The sequence below is a fragment of the Somniosus microcephalus genome, chromosome 25 (genome assembly GCF_052327205.1).
Source record: "Somniosus microcephalus isolate GS21.2 chromosome 25, FLI_Smic_1.0, whole genome shotgun sequence".
Lineage (NCBI taxonomy): Eukaryota > Metazoa > Chordata > Chondrichthyes > Squaliformes > Somniosidae > Somniosus > Somniosus microcephalus.
The window spans coordinates 28,309,031-28,331,516 of NC_141011.1; the positions used below are offsets into that span (position 1 = coordinate 28,309,031).

General features: G+C 49.0%; 1 protein-coding gene across 1 annotated transcript in view; it reads right to left on the reverse strand.

Annotated features, from left to right (window-relative positions):
- Positions 1 to 4,134: 4,134 nt before the first annotated feature.
- LOC147100576 (protein-arginine deiminase type-2-like) overlaps positions 4,135 to 22,486 on the reverse strand; it is a 42,383-nt gene continuing 24,031 nt past the window's right edge. The window contains exons 7-12 of the mRNA XM_085967548.1: positions 21,007 to 21,114; positions 9,011 to 9,114; positions 8,433 to 8,577; positions 7,531 to 7,624; positions 5,067 to 5,143; positions 4,135 to 4,368 (exon numbers count right to left, since the gene is read on the reverse strand). Of these exons, the coding sequence (XP_085823674.1) occupies positions 4,135 to 4,368; positions 5,067 to 5,143; positions 7,531 to 7,624; positions 8,433 to 8,577; positions 9,011 to 9,114; positions 21,007 to 21,114 (762 nt within the window). The remainder of the gene's footprint in view (positions 4,369 to 5,066; positions 5,144 to 7,530; positions 7,625 to 8,432; positions 8,578 to 9,010; positions 9,115 to 21,006; positions 21,115 to 22,486) is intronic.

Genomic DNA, 22,486 nt, shown 5'->3' on the forward strand with positions numbered 1-22,486 from the left:
CAGTGAGCAAACTTGGTGGAAGCGTCCGCTTCCCGACTGTCCAGGTCCAGGCATGCTGGTGTGAGGATCTTCTCCATTATAAAAAATTTAGTTAATAAAATTGATGCGCCATCAATTACTCAAAAGACTGAGGTTGAGCGAGTAACAATCAGGCTTTTATTAACTAAAGAATGAAGGTCTTGTCTCGAGTGGTCGACCCGTCCAGAATACTAAGGGACTGGGAGGTAGTCACTTATATACCTGGAATAGTGGGAGGAGTCAGCCGAGGCATGTCCAGACCTGTACCTAGTGGAATACACATACAGACACAGACAGGTATGACAGTGGTTTACCACACCCCCCCATACAGAACACAAACACCCCCATATAAAAAAACAGTTGCCTTCATCTTCGGCATTAGCAAAATAAGCGCCCCCCCCATACAGAACACAAACACCCCCATATAAAAAAACAGTTGGCAACACACTCTACTTGGTGTGCCGACAGGGCGAGTCCTTGTGCAGGCTTCTCCGGCCCCTGCCCGACCTGTTGCTCCGCCTCAACCTGGGCCCTGTGGGTGTTGCAAGGCTGGGGGAAGGCTCCTGAGGGGCACAATGCGTGACGGCAGATGCCCTTGGGGGTCGGCCTAGACGAGGTCCGGCCCTGGAGGGGCCGGCTGCTGACTGCTGCAGCTGTGGCTGGGCAGCATCAGTCTCTCCAGCAGCTCGTCGCAGCTTGGCTGGGGGAGTGGCAGTGGCGGCTGCATCAATGGGGGCAAGCTGGCTGATGCCAGGCGCTCGCTGGTCGCCAGAGACACTGGCACTCGGCCGGGCTGGCACTGCAGCAAGCGCAGCAATCTGGTGAAGGCCAGACCGCTGTGCTGCAGCAGGGCGGCAGGTGCCCTGGCGATGCTTCCGTGACACAGCGAGTGTGGCAGAAGTGAGTGCCCGAACTGCCCTGGTCTGTGCCTGCATCAGATCAGCCAGTGTCTGCATGGCACCACTCATGAACTCTCAACTCGCGTCCTGTGCTGCCGCGAGTTGGTCGACACCCCTGGCCTGTGAGTCCCCGAAATCGGCCACACTATGAGCCAGGGACTCAATGGCCTGAGGCAACTGTCCCACAACCCCCATGAACTCGTTGTGGCGCCGCTCCGAGGCCGCGGACATTTCATCAAGGAGGCGCACCTCCTGGGCGAGGACCATCTCCGGACTGGAGGCCGGACTCTCCCTCTGGGGAGAAGGCCGCCGAGCTGCCCGACCCTTCCCGCGTGCCTGGACGCCACTGGGCCCGGCAACTGCCCTCCCCTGCAACACTTCCCCCCTCTGGGGAGAAGGCCGCCGTGCTGCCCGACCCTTCCCGCGTGCCTGGACGCCACTGGGCCCAGCAACTACACCCCCCTGCAACACTTCCCCCCTCTGGGGAGAAGGCAGCCGTGCTGCCCGACCCTTCCCGCGTGCCTGGACGCCACTGGGCCCAGGAGCTACACCCCCCTGCAACACTTCCCCCTGGCTCTCCTCCAGGCAAGACGTGTCCCCTCCATTGCCATCCCCTGGCGCGGATGAGGGTTCCCCCGATGTGCCGCCTTCCTCTTGGTCCTCGTCGTCCTCCTCTTCCGAGGGACTGGCACTCTCAGCTTCAGGGACCTCCTTCTCACCAGCTGAAAGCAGGAAGGCACAAGAGTAGCTTTAGAGTGAGGACAGGGCGTCAGCGAGGGAGGCATGATTGGTGGCATTATGCGCATTGGTCGGACAGTGGCAAAGGATGTAGATCTGAAGCGCAAGGGGAACGAGAGAGGTGCAAACGGTCATGTCCTTACCATTGGGGCCCAGCACAGGGTCGGCATCTCCAATAGCAACGGGGCCAACCACCCGGGCACGCATGAGTCGAGCCACGCGCTCCTCCAGGTCACTGAGCTCCTGGAACTGGGCACGGCCTCCCCCGGTGACAGTCCGGCTCCTCAGATTCTGCGCCAGCTTGGCCTGCAAGAGAAAGAATGGCCTCTAAGTACAGTGTGGTGCCCTGTTGTTGTGTGCACTGCCTCCCATGGTCGAATAGCTTGGCCAGTGTGGTGCCCTGTTGTTGTGTGCACTGCCTCCCATGGTCGAATAGCTTGGCCAGTGTGTGAAGTGCAGAAAGTGCTATTGATGATCATGCCAGTGCCATAGCTGCGGGAGGAGGGCTGGCCATTAGGCCTTTGAGGTCCCTTTGCCCATAATGTGAGGTGCACATGCAAGGATGAGGAGGACACTGGAAAGGGTACTCACCCTGACCAACCGAGTGAGGTTGTTGTACTTCTTGCGGCATTGGTCACCAGTCCTGGGGACATCGCTGTTGGCTGACACCCTAGGGGCGATTTCCCTCCAGGCTCTCCTGTACTGCCTCCTGGGAGCCTTCTTGCCACTGTCCGGGCACAAGATCTCTCTGTTCTTTTCCAACCCCCTAAGCAGCACCCTCAAAGCATGCTCTGAGAAGCGCTGCGCTCGTTCACGGGCCTTCTGCATGGCTTCAGGCGCTATTTGGGTCCACCAGCAGTGTTCAGGCCTAGCTGCAGGGCTCCACTATCCAGGGCGTGGCAGCAGACAAAGTCGACCCTTCCCCCTTTAAGAGCTGGCCGGCGTCAGGGTGTCTGCTGTCAATCAAAACATGACCGCACCTGCGCTGCGCCCGGCCTCGGCGTTATCAGTCCGCACCGCCGGCTTAGCGCCTAAAGATAGGAGTGCAACGCCAGTTTCAGCGCTCGCCCAAACTCCTTGGCCAAAGCTACTGAATTTCGGCGAAGTGGCCTCCACTTTCCGGCGGGCGCTAACTTTACCACCCGCCCGACTTTACCGCCCCAAAAGTGGCTAGACTGAATTTCTAGGCCAATGTGTTTATCCGATGAGGGACATCTGATGAGGGACATTTCCAGGTTCAATCTCTGGGCTATGCTGAGTTAGCTGGTTTTAGCTAAGGCAACAGTATGGCATTTTGATTGGCCTCAGCATCACTGGGGTATGGAGGAAAAAATCAAGGTTCCCCAGGAATCCTATTGCTGATCTCTATCCAGTGACCCTTGGTGGAAAGTATAAGATGTCAGGTGAGAATAGGATTGAGCTTGGCTGTGATGCATAGATATAAAAAAAAGTTCAACTTTTCTCGTCAAAATTTTCAACCCATAGGATTCATAAGGTGGTGAAACTAGGTTGCCAGTATCTACTGTATGCAAAAAAAATGGCTTAAATGCAATTAAGCACAATTTGCACAGGACATTGAGCGGAAATTCCTGCTCCACCACCAGAAATGCAGCAGGGCAGGGCAACTAGCCACCACTGAGCCCTGGCATTGACCCCATCCCAAATCCTGGGGACAGGTCATTTTCATTGAGACAGTGGGTGGCTGACATCTGTAGAGGCGCAACAGAGGTGCCCGTCCCAACATGCATCGTGAGATCTGGAAAGAGCCAAAGAGATATGTTCACAGATATTTTTGGAATACTCTTCAGGGAGCATAGGTTCATCAACAGAAATGTAATGGTAGCCCTCTGAAACCAATAACCTTTATTTTGGGCCGTTTAGGAGCCTACCCAAAACCTAATATAGGACCTATGCTGGCTCACAACTGGTGTATGTTCCCTTGGGCTTATCTGGTGACATATTGGGCAAAATCCCTAGGGTAGCCTGGGGAAGTCCCAGATATGCCACCAAAGCTTGCTATAGTTCTGGAGGGGTGGGCTAAAGACTTACCTACCACTCCTTCCACCAATCAGAATTTCTGCTACAAATTGTGCAGACTGAAAATCTGGACCTATGCTCCACACAACCCCCCCCCCCCCCCCAACTGATGCCTTCCCGCGGAAAGTGCACTGCTTTTCTGCTCACCCTAGCCCCGAGAATTTTTGGCCGAATAGAAAGATAATTTCCAGATAAGAACAGTTAAGTTTTGGGGAGCAGATTGTTTTTTGTTGTAAAATTCAACTCATTCCTAAGAGGGACTAACTGAACGCAGATGTTAGGTTCAGATAATAGGACTCGTGTTGTTTGAATGGCACAGGTTGCATGTCGCTGTGTGGGTATTGTTGGGTGCTAGTCTTTTGTCAGCAGGTTGCATGTTATCAAGGCTGCACAAAGCAAAATTAAAACTAAAGCAATGTTTTATGGCAATTATAACTGGTAATTACATCTCCATATTCCACCACTTCAAAGCAAATGACTTGCGACGAACATTGGAGCCACAGTGAACTTCACCCATCATCAGGTGATAGGTAGCAAAGTCATTGATGAAATTACAATCCAGACCAAGTGGTTCTAGCGCTGAGCGCACCGCAGATTCCAGTGGACATTTTCCATTTATTAGAGGTCCGAACGGCTTTGGAATGCCCAGGTATTTGCCGAGGACAATCATGTTCACCTAAAGGGGCACAGTCAGAAACAGTCCTTTTACTCATTAGCATGTTCAAACAGTCGGAATAATAATAAGAGAAAGAAGCATGTGGCAATGAAGAGGGACACAGAAAAAGAAGATAACCAGGAAGAGAAAGACAGAGAGAGGGGAGATAAATGAGTGAAAGACAAAAGCAGAGGACAAAAATTATAGGATGATGAGGAAAAGGATAAATGATCATGGAAAATGAGCAAAAAAAATTGGAGGAGGAGAAAGCAGAAAAAACAAATACCCATTCTGCCAATTCGTTGATCTATAAAACAGGTCTCATATTATGTTTGTAATTTATCTAAGCAAAGCTGAATTGCTGTGGAAGTGCTGAGCAGAGGGCAGGCATCTCCCTGTGGGGATGGGTTCTAATGGCTGCTCTTGTGTACCTCTGAGCAAACGGCAAGCAGATGCTGGGATCAAGCCTCCCATCCTTGCCAGTTTTCACTTACCATATCTGGAAAGAATGCTCCTGCTGCACGATATTTCTTGTGCAACTCAAACAACACAGGAATATCAATAATATCTTCTTCAATCAAACCCAGTTCCCTCTTCAAGATATCTCAGTTCCAATCAATGCATTGCTGAGAGGAAGGCAGAGAGAATTTGAAATAGTTATGCAATAATTTTCATACAAGAACACAATTTTACTACATTATTATATGCTATTGACTCACCTGTACAAAAGCATTATGTTCAAGTAATTTTTGATTGCTTAGGATTTCATGAATTATGACCGTTTTTGTATTTAAAGCTGGTTGAAAAACACAAAAGCAATGTTACTGTTTCTTATTCGGCTGTCACCTTGAGTATTTCCTCATTAACCTTACATTAAGGCTTGTGACACTGACAGTTCCACCCATTAATGATTTGCTGTCCACCTCTCATTCTTGACCATGTACAATCCTCCTTGGAGACATCTGCTATGGTACTTGTAGATGGTATTAATGGTATTTGTAGATCTTTCGATAATTCCTTACAATTGCATAAAGCATAGGAAAGAGAAAAAAGCTAAGGCTTTACATCAAAGCTATTATAGTGGTCAGCAATAACCGAGAAAGATGAATTCTTCATTCATTTAATCTCTACAAACAAAAAGTAATTGCCATCATTAGATTAGAGTTAGATGAGGAAGGATGGGAGGAGGCTCGAGTGGAGCATAAACGCCGGTATGAACTGGTTGGGCCAAATGGCCTGTTTTTGTGCTGTATATTCTATGTAATTCTACGTAATCATTCCACATAGGGAAAAAGAATGACTTGGGACATGGTATCTTTCAGAAGTTCACACCCAGGATAGTTAATTCTACTACTCTGCTGACTAAGGCTTAGATCTGTGATGTGTGACAGGAATCTTGTCATTCATGTGGAAATTAATTATGAAATAATACTGGGTGGCCTGCTGGTGGTGCTGTCCAGGGAGAGTATAAATACTCAGGCATGGGCCCAGCTTGCTCAGGACATTCTTTAACAGGAACTAGTGAAGGACACAACTAAATCTCCATGTTGAAAAACAGTTGATTAAAGCTTTGTTTAACGCTTAGACCAAGTGCCTAGTAGTTTTCTTATGTCAATGTGTCTTTAGTTTCTCCTGTCAGCAGCAGAACATCCTCCCAATTGTTTCCCATGGCAGAGAAACCCAACCAATACTGATCCGCATTCTGTTTGCTAATAAGCAGTTCAGATATCCAACACGTAGGAGGGAATTTTTCTTTGGTTTATTTTATGATTTTAAAGTTCTTGCACTGTTTCCAACAACGCCATTTTTTCTTGCAGCCTATCTCGATCAGAATGGTTCAACCCAACCCTGCATTGCAGCATTCGGCAATGACCTTCCTATATACAGGAGCCAAGGGGGTTAACCAGGATACTGTCCTATGCCGACTTGTGTGGCTGAATTTCAGGCTATTTGCCGGACTTGCATATGAGGTTACTAAAGTATATTTTTGAGGGAACAGCTTCTTTTGGGGCGAGGTCAAAGCAACATTAGAAAGCTTTGAAAATATAATCAGCAACATCTACTCTTCCACTGATGTCCCAAATGGTATGGCTCAGTAAGCCCATCAATGGGTCTAAACATACTCAACCAAAAGAAGGCACCTTTCAGAGGAGGCGCCTTTTCACTACGAGGAATAAGTAGCACCTTCCTCCCACCCAGTCAATCCAGACAGCAGGATATCATAAACGTCTGCCTCTCCTATGTCCTCTTTTAGCACTCCATGGTGTCTTCTCACTAACTGCAAGTGGACAATCCAGTAAAGGACTTGCCCACCTTTTTCATAGTAAGTCGGTGCAGTTTTTGTCACGTGTGTGATTGCCAGGACAGTGAAGGAAGTTAATGGTCCCCACTTTAGGAATTATTTTTAAATTTGAGCCGTTATTTTCTTGAAGGAATCCAAGGATGGACAGAGCAGGTAAGCCTCAGCCTTGATGATGGCCATGATCAGCCATGATGGTGTATGTGTACGCCACATAAACAATCATGTTAGCCCAGCAAGCTGTGATGACCAGAATTTTTTTTCGTACATACAATTGCGGATAGATCAGTGATTCTCTTCAAACTTGTTGAGCTGAATTTTCCATGGTGGTATCGGGTGAGATTGGTGGTGGGTTCGGGAGGGAAAAGTTGTTATTTTTGACAGTGGGTTGGGAACAGTGGGATGGAGCCAGCAGTGGGGTCACAACCCGACATGGCCACCGGACCCGCCAAGGTAAAGAAAATTCCGGCCATTGTGATTTCATGTTGCTGCCATTTCTGTTTATCACCCCTTTCAACAAGAGAACACCTCAGCACATCCTGGTCTATGGAAGGTATCCAGAAAGTGCCCGAGCTGTGAGGAGGCACCTAGTCTCTACTCTAAGTTCCTCATTCAAGTAAGATCATGAATTCATGTGGGAAATCAAAGCCACAACCGCATCCTTGTCTCTTGACCTTGGGTCACCCACTTCCCAACAGCACACGATCATGTACAGAAATGGCTTGCGTTATCAAACACAAAGATTTGTGTTTGCTTCACCCAGTACTGCACCAGCACAGAACACACACTGTGCAAATAGCACCAGCCCTGTGCAGGAGGAGAGTTGGGGTTGACGTGTCAACTACTGTCTTCTATTTGAGTAACATAGCTGGTCAGAAACTCACCTTCAAACATCTGGGATTCCCCGTGACCTTCTTGCTGGAGCTTCATGAACAACCTGCAGCAGGCATCAGGGCTGACCAGGAGAAGCCGGAAACCCTGCAGGAACAAGGGAGACTTTGATACCGGAATTTCTGATTCCCTTAGAATGTATTTGGACAGAATGTTCTCAGGTTTAATGACCCGTTCTTTTTCAGAATATTAAACAATTCTCTTTATTTTTCAAGTGAACATGAAATTGTACCATATTTTTCCAAATATTATGTTCCACTACAGTAGAAGGCCCACCACCACATTTTCAGGGCATCTAGGGATGGACAATAAAAGCCAGCCTTGCTAGCAACAGTCAAATCTATCTATCTAGTTCTATCTCTCATATTCCAAAGCTGCTCGGACATCTGATAAATGGAAAACGTCCATTGGAATCTGCAGTACACTCAACAAACATGAGCTCCTGACTGTAACATTTAGGCTTGAATGTCAGCAGGCTATTTGTTGTGGGGACATCACTGCCAAGACTTTATCTCAATTCCAGGAGTCGCCAATATTCACCTCCCCAATCCAGATGTGCTACAGCCAGTTTTAGTAATCTTACAACCACCTGCTTGGAATCAGTTAACTAAGCACAGACTGGGGATCAAACTTGTTGCCTTCATTACCTGTATGGCTCAACTACACATTGCCATATCCAGCTTATAAATGGGAGAACTGAGAAGGGAAACCTAATAGAACCCCTTTTAGTTCCTTCTCCAGCTGCCCACAGCCCTCAGGTTGCACTATTCAGTGTCTGTTTTTCATATTTTATGTGTCGCCAATACCATTATTTCTAATTACACAGGCTATCAAAATACACCACAAAGAATGAAACAGTTTGATTCTGATCACATAGTACAACATAATTGGTTACCTTTCTGTCAGGCGCTGGAATAAAGGTCATGAACTCATCAACATGACCCACAGTCAACCAGTCAGTGTAGACCTCAGTAGGAGACTGTACCTGAGCGTACAGGAAGTCCCGAACGGCCTTTGCCATTCTTCTTCCATCAGAAGTACTAGAGCAATAAAATAAAATACATATTTACACATTAACAACCATCAATGGCTGAAGAAGAAAACTTTCAAACATTTTAGGGATTAAGATTTAAGCCCTGGGCGCCTCCTTTTTGAAATGAATCCCAAAGTCTGTATCAGGGACGAGAACCAATTGAGATCAGAGACCCAAACTGGTTGGAACCTATCTAATTTAAGCAGGTTCACTTCTTTAGCCGTTTCCCCTGCAGTTTCACAAGGGCAATCGCAGTTCATGCCTGTTGTTTAAGAAAATGGACACCACATTTTGGACAAAGATCCTCAGCAAATTCGAGGTACAAAGGGAAGGCTTGGGTGGCCAATAATGTGAGCTGCACACATGCAGATTATATCATGTCTGCAGATAAATGGGCTGACTGCCAGATAAAGTGAGATCAGTCCTTTTGCATAACTTACCAAAGCTCCACATAACTCTTTCCTGATGTGGTGACAGCACCAGAGATATACTGTTGTGCACCAGCAGCTGGTAAAGGGCCGATGGTTGCCCTTTTTGTGCAGGGCTTGGGGGTGGGGCAAGGAACAGAGGTTCACTGGGCAAAGTGCAAGGTTGTGCAATGTTTTTCTTTAAGAAATTGGAATGCCAGCCTCACTGCCAGTGCATGATTGAAACAGGCATTCAGCCTATCTGTTGCCGCTCCCACCTCCTCATCGTCTTATAAGAACATAAGAAATAGGAGCATAAGTAGGCCATTTGGCCCTTCGAGCCTGCTCTGCCATTCAGTAAGATCATGGCTGATCTTCTACCTCATCTCCACTTTCCTGCACTATCCCCATATCCCTTGATTCCTGTTAGATCCGTGATTCTGAGAGTATGATGTTTTTCAATAACCACACGGATGCTGTAACTTAACAATCAACAGGTATTTACTGGAGTAGGGTAGTCTCAAGACTGGGGTGCAGAGGCATGCTCAAGGCTTATATACAGGTGTTGTCACTGCCGGTACTACAGTATACAGGAGCTGTAAAAGTAGTTCTCTCTAAAAGGTACATACACTACAATTCCTCCCCTTTTAGATTAGTACCCATAATATTCAAATAACAATTAACACTTTAACATGTACATTAACCAACAATAGTCCATTTATAGATTCAGTCTTTGGGGCGGCTTTCTGATCCTTTTGGGATAGCGCCTTTCCTGAGGTTCTTGTTCTTGGTGCGGAGGCGATTCTGACCCCTTTTCATCGGTTAGTTCATCGGGTTCCACTGCTACTGGTTCGGAGGTAGATGCTACCGGTGTGTCGGGTTCATCCCCAGGTACGCAAGACATGGGGTTGACTCGTTCTTGTGATGCTAAGATCGGATCAACGTGGCGTCTCACAATGTTCTCCCCGACATCCACTGTGTACATTAATGGCCCCTGCCGTGTGCATATCGTTCTGGGTTGCCATTTCTCTGTTCGGTAGTCACGGGCCAAGACTGGTTGTCCTACATTGAAGCTCCTTGTCGGCTTCTCATTGATGTGCTGGAATTGTTTATCCTCAACATTTCTTCGCACATTTGGTCTAAGCAAGTCCAGACGAGATTGCAACCTTCGGTTAAAGAACATCATGGCCGGGGTCTGGTTGGTAACTGCATGTGTCGCGTTTCGGTAGGCTAATAAGAAATTGTCCACCTTATGCTGTAGTGGAATTTCATCGTCGCACATGGCCTTTATCGCCTTCTTAAAGGTTTGTACGAACCTCTCAGCCAATCCATTTGTGGCTGGATGATACGGGGCGGATGTGTAATGCCTTACCCCATTCCTTCTCATAAATTTTCAAAACTCTTCGGACACAAACAGTGGTCCATTATCAGAGCAAATCTGCTCTGGCAAGCTGTTTCTGGCAAATATGGTCCGTAGGACTGCAATCGTTTTCTCTAGTGGTTGAGGACATTTTTATCACCTCAGGCCACTTCGAACGAGCATCCACTGCTATTAAGAACATTGAGTCCATGAATGGACCAGCAAAATCAATATGCACCCGTTGCCATGGAGAGGAGGGCCACTCCCATGGGTGTAGAGGGGCATGTGGTGGTGCATTTTGGACCTTCTGGCATCCTGAGCAGCTCTTGGTTAGGTCTTCGATTTGTTGATCGATTCCCGGCCACCACACATAAGCCCTAGCAAGGCTTTTCATTTTCACTCCCCCCAGATGACCTTCATGTAGCTCATTTAGCACTCTCTCCCTTAACTTGGGTGGAATCACCACTCTGGATCCACACATCACTGTCCCCTGGCATACTGACAGCTATTCTCTTCTGGATGAGAATGCTGGCAACAGTGAGTCGCCATGTGTTGGCCATCCCCTCACCGTCAAATCATATACCCGAGACAGCGTCGGATCATTGCGGGTCTCCTTCTCTATATACGCGTTCGTTACTGGCAATCGTTCAATTATTGACGAATAAAATATCTCGATAGGGTCCACTGCTGGTGCTTCCTCCACAGTAGGCATGGCAGGCGCGATAGCCCATCAGCGTTTCCATGCTGTTTCGTGCCTTTATATTCTATTTCATATTGATTCGCCCCTAGAAACAGGGACCATCTTTGTAACCGTTGTGCAGTCATCACTGGAACGCCCTTCTTAGGATTAAAGATGGAGACAAGTGGTTGGTGGTCAATCAGCAAGGTGAACTTCTGCCCATGCAGATAGTGGTTGAATTTTTTTACTCCCCATACTAGGCTGAGGGCCTCCCTGTCAATCTGGGCGTAGTTGCGCTCGGCTGAGGTTAGTGACCGAGACGCAAAGGCTACTGGCCTCTCCAACCCGTCAGGGAATTTGTGCGACAGCTCCGCTCCAATACCATAGGGTGATGCATCACATGCTAAACGAATTGGTAGTGCTGGGTTGAAATGGGCCAACACTTCTTTAGATGTGATCAATTCTTTACAATTCTGGAAAGCTCATCTACGTTCATTATTCCACTTCCATGGTACCCCTGTTTGCAGTAGGGTGTTCAGTGGGTGTAATACCGTGGACAAATTTGGTAAGAACTTATGGTAGTAGTTTACCAGCCCGAGGAACGACCTCAGTTGTGACACATTTTCCGGTGCTGGAACCTTGACTACTGCCTCAATCTTTTCAGGGGACTTATGTAACCCCTCTTCATCGACGACGTGGCCACAATACGAGATCTGCTTCTGGAAAAACTCGCACTTGTGGTGATTAGCTCGTAGCCCATATTCCTTTAATCTGGTGAGCACCTTCTCCAAGTTGGCGAGGTGATCACTGTCATTTTCGCCTGTGACCAGGATGTCGTCCAAATAACACTGGGTCCCTGGAATCCCTTGCAGCACTTGATCCATTGCCCTTTGCCAAATAGCCGGAGCCGATGCTACCCCGAACACCAGCCGGTTGTATTGATAGAGACCTTTATGAGTGTTAATCGTAAGGTATTGTTTCGAGGCGTCTTCTACCTCCATTTGCAAGTACGCCTGGGCTAGATCAATTTTGGTGAAGCGTTTACCTCCAGATAGCGAGGCGAAAATATCCTCAATTCGTGGAAGTGGATATTGTACCGTGTGAAGGACTGGGTTCACTGTCACCTTAAAATCCCCACAGATGCGGACCTTCTTTGGTTCCCCAGGCATATTACTCAACGACCTCTTCATTACAGGAACGATGGGTGTAGCCCACCCGCTCCAGTCTACTTTGGACAGTCTACTCCTGAACGTTCCAACCCTTCCAGCTCCGCTTCGACAGCTGGTCTGATCGCATAAGGCACTGGTCTGGCCTTAAGAAACTTTGGGCTTGCATTTTCCTCCATCTTAATTGTTGCTGTTATGCCTTTTAGTGTTCCGAGTCCCTCCTGGAACACTTCTTTTGCGTCAGTTAGCATTTTTGACAGTCGTCCAGGTGTGATGTCGTCATCCTTTTTGGCCTCAACCTTCAGTGCCTGTATGGAATGCCAATCTAATTGTATCTTCCGGATCCATTCACGTCCTAGCAGTGGTGGTCCTCCATCTGGCAATACATATATGTCCATTTTAGGTATTTCCTGGCCTTTATATATCACTTTCACCCTTATTTTTCCTTTGGGGTAGACTTTTTGCCCCGTGTACGTCTTCAAGACAATCTCTGTAGCTTTCAAGGGTATATGTGAAAATAGCCGCTTGTAGTCCCTTTGCTTTATGACTGTTAGGGCTGATCCTGTGTCCAATTCCATTTTCACTTGGACTCCGTCTATCTTGAGTGTAACCCAGATAGTCTGGCGATCCTCCATTTTGGTTACCTTATGTAGTTTCAGACAACCCAGCTTCCGGAGTCTGTGTCACTTTTCTGTTTGTCTGAACTACTGTCCATCACCTTGTGTACCTTTTTGTACTTCTCCTGTGGAGATTTCTTACTGTTGGTTTTCTTCCCAGACCTGCACACTTGGTCCTTGAACCAACAATCCTTCTGGTCATGTGTTGTTCTGCCGCAGCGATAGCACTTCCCTGTTCCATAGGACATTTCATTGGTGCCATATTCTTGCGGTCTCCGTTGTATCTCTGCAGCGCCCCTTGCGGCTGCTTCGTGTGATACTGCCATACTGAAAGCCTTGTCCAGCGTAAGATCCTTTTCTGATAGAAGCCGTTTCTGGGTTCCTTCACTTTGTAGCCCACACACAAACTTGTCCCTTAACGTATCTGCTAGTCCCGCTCCAAACTGGCAGTGTTTCGATAGCTTGCGCAGTGCCGTTAGGTACTCAGCATTGCTTTTGTCTTTGTGTTGGTTCCTTTTATGGAACTTAAATCGTTCTGCTATCAGCAGCGGTGTGGGGTTTAAGTGGTCCTGTAGGATTTCTACTATGCCTTCGAAATTCTTGTTCACAGGCTTCTCTGGGGTTATTAGGTTTCTGTGGTAAACCACTGTTAACCCTGTACATGTCTGTGTGGTAAACCACTGTTAACTCTGTACAAGTCCGGGCATGTCTCCACCCCTGGCTCCACCCCTAAGCCCGGGTATAAAGGTGACTCACCACCCTTCCCCCGGGAGCTCTTAGGATGGATTCACTAGCAGAGGCATGCTCCAGTTCTTAGTCAATAAAAGCCTACTTCATATAAGTCCATCTCGTAGTCTTTGGTGTTGTTGATAGCGCATCAATTTTATTGACTAATTTTCGACATGGAGCAAATCTTGAAGCCGGAACGTTTAGACCTGGATCCTCAAGCAGCAGATGCAGCCAATAACTTTGAACACTAGCTGAGCTGTTTCGAAGCCTTCCTGGAGGCCTCCAGCACTACCGTCACTACAGATGACGCGAAACGGCTTGTCTTGAACTCACGGGTGAGCCACCGAGTCTACTCGATCATCCGAGACGCCACTACTTATGCGGCCGCCATCGCGACGCTAAAGGAACAATACGTGAGGCCTGTTAACGAGGTCTACGCCAGACACCTCCTGGCTACCCGAAAACAGCGCCCCGGGGAATCGGGCGCCGAATATTTACTGGCACTGAGAGTCCTCGGCCGGGACTGTAATTGCAAAGCGGTGACGGCCAAGGAATGCACGGAAGACCTGATCCGAGACGCCTACGTAGCCGGCATCAGGTCCAACTATACTCGGCAGAGGCTGCTGGAACAGAGGGGGCTCGACCTGCAGAAGACGGTGGCCCTCGCTAACTCGCTAGACGTGGCCCTCCAGAACATGGACGCCTACCCCCCTGACCGGATGGCCACGTGGATGCCACGGGAGCAGCCATCTTGGGACCCGGTAAGGCCACAAGCCGCCAGCAGCCCAACTACAGCTGCAATGACCAGAGGCCAGAAATGCTACTTCTGCGGCCAGGCCAAGCACCCCAGACAGCAATGCCCAGCAAAGGACGCGACCTGCTCCAAATGCGGCAAGAAAGGCCACTACGCGAGAGTGTGCAGGGCGAAATCGACCCCCAATTCCAGCAGCGCCGCGTGTGAACCATACAGGCCGCCATTTTGGACCCCACCAACCACGTGTGAGCCGTGCGGGCCGCCATTTTGGGCACCACCAGCCGAGGGGGAGCCGCCATCTTGGACACCATTCCGGGACCAGGCCCCCGGCGCGGGCGAATACTACAGCGACCCACCGACCTCGACAATGGCCTCCATCACCCTGGACCAATCTAGGCCCCATCAACTAGCCAGGTCCATGATGAACGTAAAGGTAAATGGCCATGCCACAAATTGCCTTTTCGACTGCGGAAGCACGGAGAGCTTCATCCACCCCGACACGGTGCGACGCTACTCCCTATCGGTTATGCACACACGCCACCAGGTCTTTATGGCCTCAAAGTCCCATACGGCGGACGTCGGCGGCTACTGTGTAGCGACTCTGACAGTGAACGGCGTGGAGCACAGAGAGATTAAATTCCTCGTCCTGCCACAGCTCTGCGCTCCCGTACTGCTAGGATTAGACTTCCAGTGCCATCTGGAGAGCGTCACGATGGCATATGGCGGGCCCCTGCCCCCACTTACAGTCTGCAGCCGGCAGAATTTAAACACGGCGCCGCGCAAAGTATGCAGCCTGTCCACCCTGAAGGTCAAACCCCCCCCCGTTGTTCGCTAACCTCGCCAAAGACTGCAAGCCAATTGCTACTAAAAGCAGGCGGTACAGTGCCGGGGATAGGAGCTTTATTAAATCAGAAGTAGAAAGACTCCTGAGGGAAGGGATTATCGAGGGCAGCACCAGCCCATGGCGAGCCCAAGTGGTGGTAGTAAAGACCGGCGAAAAACAGCGCCTGGTTATTGATTACAGCCAGACAATCAATCGATACACGCAATTAGACGCATACCCACTTCCCCGCATATCTGACATGGTCAACCAGATAGCACAATATCGGGTATTCTCGACGATTGATCTGAAGTCGGCATACCACCAGCTCCCCATCAGGCCTGAGGACCGCCAGTACACGGCCTTCGAGGCTGACGGTCGCCTCTACCACTTCCTCCGAGTCCCCTTCGGCGTCACCAACGGGGTCTCGGTCTTCCAAAGGGAGATGGATAGGATGGTTGACCAGAACGCGCTGCAGGCCACCTTCCCCTATCTAGACAACGTCACCATCTGCGGCCATGACCGGCAGGACCACGACGCCAACCTAGAAAAATTCCTCCGTACGGCCCAACGGCTGAATCTGACATACAACAGAGAAAAATGTATGTTCCGCACCGCGCGCCTCGCTATTCTTGGCTGCGTGGTGGAAAACGGAGTCATCGGCCCCGACCCCGACCGAATGCGCCCCCTCCTGGAACCCCCCCCCCCCCCACTGCCATAAAGCCCTGAAGAGATGCCTAGGGTTCTTCTCTTACTACGCCCAGTGGGTGCCCAACTATGCGGACAAAGCCCGGCCCCTCATCAAGTCAACCTCCTTCCCCCTGACGGCAGAGGCCCGTGCGGCCTTCACCCTCATAAAAGAGGACATTGCGAAGGCCACAATGCACGCAGTGGATGAGTCCATCCCTTTCCAAGTGGAGAGCGATGCATCCGACTTTGCCCTAGCCGCAACCCTTAACCAGGCGGGGAGACCCGTGGCCTTCTTTTCACGGACCCTCCAGGGCCCCGAAATTCGACACTCCTCAGTCGAGAAGGAGGCCCAGGCGATAGTGGAGGCTGTATGGCACTGGAGGCATTACCTGGCTGGTAAACGTTTCACCCTGCTCACTGACCAACGGTCAGTAGCATTTATGTTTAACAACAGACAAAGGGGGAAAATCAAAAATGATAAGATATTGCGGTGGAGGATCGAGTTATCCACCTACAACTATGATATCTTATACCGGCCTGGGAAACTTAATGAGCTCCCAGACGCCCTATCCCGTGGGACATGTGCCAACGCACAAGTCGATAGGCTACGGACCCTCCACAATGATCTCTGCCACCCGGGGGTCACCAGGTTCTTCCACTTTATTAAAGCTCGCAACCTGCCTTACTCCATCGAGGAGGTCAGGACCATGACCAGGAACTGCCAGGTCTGCGCCGAATGCAAACCGCATTTTTATAGGCCAGACAGGGCACACCTGATTAAAGCCACCCGCCCCTTCGAACGTCTCAGCGTCGATTTCAAGGGGCCCCTTCCCTCCTCTGACCGCAACACGTACTTCCTCAATATTATTGACGAGTACTCCCGCTTCCCCTTCGCCATCCCCTGCCCGGACATGACCAGCGCCACAGTCATCAGGTGCCTCAGCGACCTGTTCGCCATATTTGGCTTCCCCAATTACATCCACAGCGACAGGGGCTCGTCGTTCATGAGCGACGAGCTGCGCCAGTACCTGCTCGAGAAGGGCATAGCCACGAGCAGGACTACCAGCTACAACCCCCGGGGTAACGGACAGGTAGAGAGGGAGAACGCAACGGTGTGGAAGACCGCCATGCTCGCCCTAAAATCCAAGGGCCTCCCAATCTCCCGCTGGCAAGATGTCCTCCCCGATGCGCTCCACTCCATACGATCACTGCTCTGTACTGCCACAAACGCCACCCCTCACGAGAAGATGTTCGTCTTCCCCAGGAAATCCACCTCGGGGACATCACTACCGCCATGGCTGACGTCTCCGGGACCCGTCCTGCTCAGGAAACACGTGAGGAGCCATAAGATGGACCCCCTGGTCGAAAAGGTTCACCTCCTCCACGCCAACCCACAGTACGCCTACGTGGCGTATCCTGACGGGTGGGAGGACACAGTCTCAATTCGAGACCTCGCACCCTCAGGTACCACCCGAAACACCATCGATCACCACCCACTACCTCCACCCACCACCACTACCCACGACGCACCACCGGGGTGTCTACCATGAACTGACGACATGCCGGTGCCATCCCTACCCCGAGAGGATGACACGCCAGTGCTCTGTCCCACGCGAGAAGCGGCCGCGGGAAAAGAACCGCCGCAACCGGCACCACGAAGATCATTACGGTAGACAAGACCCCCGGAGAGACTTTCGTATACGAACCTTTGAAACACTTCACCCCGCTGGACTCTTTTTTAAACGAGGGGTGAATGTGGTAAACCACTGTTAACCCTGTACATGTCTGTGTGGTAAACCACTGTTAACTCTGTACAAGTCCGGGCATGTCTCCACCCCTGGCTCCACCCCTAAGCCCGGGTATAAAGGTGACTCACCACCCTTCCCCCGGGAGCTCTTAGGATGGATTCACTAGCAGAGGCATGCTCCAGTTCTTAGTCAATAAAAGCCTACTTCATATAAGTCCATCTCGTAGTCTTTGGTGTTGTTGATAGCGCATCAGTTTCGCAGTAACCCATAAGTTTTTGCACCCATGGAATTTAACAAAACCAGTGCTTTCCTAGCATCTGGCACTTCATTCGCCCTGCAGTACACCTCAATACGTTCCACATATGTCGCCCAATCTTCGACTTCATTGTCGAACGTAGAGATACTGCCACTCTTCTGCATCCCGGGGTGTGATTTAACTGTCAAAAATGGCGTCTCCCGCGCTTCCCCTTCTTCTCCGCTGGCACAAAATGGCGTCTCCCGCGCTCTTCCTTCTTCTCCGCGGCTCAATGGCGTCTCCCACACTCTCCCTTCTTCTCCCCGCGGTCACTGTTCAGCCCTTGAGCCCTGGCTGTGCTCTGCGCGTTCTTTTTTTGTGCGCCTTTCCCGTTTCCGCCGCTTGGTCCTGAACCCAGCTGTTGCTTTACCCTCTCTCTCTCCGTTTTGTTTTTCCCCCGACGCCACTTGGTTTTCAACCCCCGGCTGCGCCCTGTGCGCTTCACCCTCTCTCTTACCCCGTCAACGCTGCTCGGCTTTCTCTCTGCCGTCAGTCAGCTCCAGCCGCCGCTGTCCGGGAAGGGTCTGCACTGTACCTGTCGTCAGTCTATTGCTGATCATCGTGGCTGGGGAACCAAGCCCGGCTCTCCACAGCCTCCCCTGTGATGTTCGCTCTCTGCCGGACGACTGGGCGGTTGCTCGTGGTCGACGCCCGTGTTTCTGGCCTCGACTTTCTTCCACCGCCCTCCCGGAGCGAATCCTCGAACGGAAATGCAAAGTTGCAGGTAGATTCGAATCGACACTCGTCACCACTGTTAGATCCGTGATTCTGAGAGTATGATGTTTTTCAATAACCACACGGATGCTGTAACTTAACAATCAACAGGTATTTACTGGAGTAGGGTAGTCTCAAGACTGGGGTACAGAGGCATGCTCAAGGCTTATATACAGGTGTGGTCACTGCCGGTACTACAGTATACAGGAGCTGTAAAAGTAGTTCTCTCTTAAAGGTACATACACTACAATTCCTTTAATATCCAAAACTCTCTGGGGTAGATTTTCCCGAACCTGTCAGGAAGAAGGCGGGACTTCCCCTTTTGGGTTTTTGACCCGCCTACTTCGACGTCCGGCCAATCCACACGATTTTCCCTTGATTGACCTTGTTGAGCCCGGCAGTTAATTGGCACAAATCCCTTCCCGCCTGGTTTCAGCGGGTCCCAGTGCGGGGCGGGTACCCGCCGCCCCTGAAACTTACGTGGGGCGGGGTTTTGGGCGGGATGGTGTCGGGACCCCCAAATTCGGGATTTCCCCCCCCCCCCCACACGCCTGAAACCCCGCCTGACGGCTCCACGAAAATCTAGCCTACTGTCTTGAATATACTCAACGGTTGAACCTCCACAGCCCGCTGTGGTAGAGAATTCCAAAGATTCACCACCCTCTGAGTGAAGAAATGTCTCCTCATCTCAGTCCTAAATGGCCGACCTCTTATTCTTAGACTGTGACCCCTGGTTCTAGACTCCCCAGCCAGGGGAAACATCCTCCCTGCATCTACCCTGTCAAGTCCTGTAAGAATTTTGTATGTTTCAATGAGATCACCTCTCATTCTTCTAAACTCTAGAGAATATAGGCCTAGTCTACTCAATCTCTCCTCATAGGGCAATCCCCCCATCCCAGGAACCAGTCTGGTGAACCTTCATTGCACTCCCTCTATGGCAAGTATATCCTTCCTTAGGTAAGGAGACCAAAACTGTACACAGTACTCCAGGTGTGGTCTCACCAAAGCCCTATATAATTATTGGGAAGCCCATTCATTTGATGTAACTTTTGGTCGGAAAAGAATTGTACATCTAGCCTGCCTTATATAGTGCTATATGCATCAGGCACAGAGCCAGGTGCAGGCCTCCACACTCAATCCGAGGGCCGACATCACATTATCGGCCCCAGAACATGAATCCCTCCTCCCCAGTATTTTCTAAGCAATGTTTAAAAGAAAATCGTCTTGGCCTTTACTTCTAAAAAAAAGTCTGTGGTGGTCCCATGCAAAGAAACCTGAATTTTAATCAGCTCAAACTAAACTTGATTGAGCAGATGAGTCTGAGCGACAGACAACCCTGGGATCCACTCAGGCTGTGGTGCCTCAGTACGAGCCAGCTCTGAGAGCGGATATGGTGCTGAGTCAAAAGAAAAAAAATCTACAAACACTGGAAATTTAAAATAAAAGCAGAAATTGCTGGAAGCACAGAATAACTCCTGTCAGCTTCTGGTCCTTTATCAATCGATAAGCAATTTACAGGATTGAACAAAACAAGGAGAGAGAAAATAACAGATAAAATTCAAGAGTCAGGTACCCTACCTGCTATTACAAAGAAGCAGTTTATGGGTTTAAAACCTATGAACAGTTTTTCAGTTTAAAAAGTGCTGAATGAGGTACAATAACCACTTCAATCAGCCAGTTAAATTGTATTTGAAGGACAAAAGAGCAGTTGAAAACAGTTTTGAAATGGAAGAGAACAAAGTGAAAGTAGGATGGGAGAAACAGGCAGTAGCAATTGAGGACATGATAATCCTTCCCAATGGATAATCTTTTCCATTCACTGTGACTGGAGGGCTGACCTCCAGATTCCCAAAGGAGTCCAGGCTGTTGTCCTCATCAGATGTTCTGGTTACATGTCCAAAATCCGGACCTTGGACAAATATACAATGATAGAAAATATGGGAGTCAAGTTGCCAAGTTTTAGAAAAATAAATGCTTAATTAAAATTAGATGTTTAATGAATTTTTGTATTCTCAAGGTGAAAGAAACAAACACTTATTCCACTTTTTTATCCCTATTAATAGCATCAAGCACTCCCAGATCAGGTACAGTATGGACTAAATGCTGAATACACCTCAGTTAGGCATATAAGACACTGTTAATACCCTTCATACTCTGTCCCAAAGATTGCTCCTAATCACAATCCAGTGCCTCCTGCTCAAAAGTGTGCCTCTGTGTGAAAGTTAGTTGAGGACATGATCAGGAAAGGTAGTGATGCCCCCTACTGTCGAATAGCTTGCTGACATTCACTGTTCAGGCTGAAGAATGACCATCTGGACAAGGTACGAGAAGGTTGCCAGCACCTATGGAATATGACCCCAGCAGCAGTTAAAACCTTAGGAGAGATGGGGAAAAGACTGAAGGAATAAAACATTAAATATAAATAAATTCACAAACCACAAAAACACTGCGTCTCACCAAGAGGTTTTGGTAGGGAAAGTCCTTCAATCCGAGATCTCGAGGAGAATCCAGCACAACAGGGAAGTACTTGTGAGGGGCCTCTGTGTAACCAAATTCAATTTCATCCTGTAAGAATGAAAAAAGGTCAGCATGAATATCTCTCAGGAAGACAAAGATGAAAGACCTTGCATTTATATAGTGCCTTTCACCACCTCAGGACGTCCCAAAATGCTTCACAACCAATGAAGTACTTTTGAATTGTAGTCACTGTTGTAATGTAGAAAAACACAGCAATTTGTGCACAGCAAGCTCCCACAAACAGCAATGAGATATTTTGTTTTTAGTTACGTTAATTGAAGGATATATATTGGCCAGAACAGTAGGAAAGCTCCCTGCTCTTCTTCAAATAGTGCCATGGTATATTTTACATTTATCTGAGAGGGCAGACAGGACCTCAGTTTAACATCTCATTTAAAGAGGGAACCTCGAACAGTGCAGCACTCCCTCAGTGCTGCACTGGAGTGCCAGCCTAGATTTTGTGCTCAAGTTTCTGGAGTGGGACTTTAACCCATGACCGTCTGACTCAGAGGCAAGGGTGCTACCACTGAGTCAAGACTAACTATGAGGAGACAGTGGGGAAAAAAATGAGGCAAAAAATATCATCTGAGCTGAACAGAATGTGAAAGACACATAGGGGAGAGAAGAAGTTAAATGTACAGACAAACCTACAGATTGTGTAGGGGGCAGCTGTATATCACAAAGTGTATGAAGAGAAGTCAGACAAAGGAGAAAGGGAGAATGAGGGAGGAAATGATCCAGAGATAAATAGGACAAAATAATGAACAAACAGAGAGGGACAAAAGAGAGAGCCATAGCTAAAGATACCCAAATCAACCAGCAGATATAAAACCACAAGAGGGGAAAAAAAACAGGAAATCTTGACTTTTCATCTGAGTAGTACCTTGGAACTCTGTGTTCCTGAGGAGACAACAGCCAAATAATTTAAGCCAAAGAGTTATTGTTGTTCATATCAGCGCACGAACATGCCTTTCTCCCCCATTTTAAAAAGAATCCATGTATTATCTTTGCTCTCCAGGATCATCCTGGAGAAGTGAGCTTTTTTTTTAAGAGATGTGTGAGGCCAGTCAGATCTGATGATAGATGATTAAACCAGTTGTGTGGCAGATAACCTCAACTCAGTGCCCAGGGAGCAAAGATGGGAGCCATACCAAGTAGAATGACCAGGATGGGAGACAGTGAAGATTTTGCTGAGGACAAGGGTATCAAAGATGGAAGTGACAGAATACTTGAGCAAATCAATGACTGCAGGCATTCTGTAGTGAATGGAGTGCCAAAAGTTAGGCAGCTGGGAGTTTGAAAGTGCAGTTGTAAGTGACTTGGGAGAGAGTATTTTCCAGGAGCAGTTTCAGAAGGAAGTGGGATTGGAAGAGGGTGGGAGATGGCCTCGTCAGCGATTAAGACGATGGAGGTAGGGAGG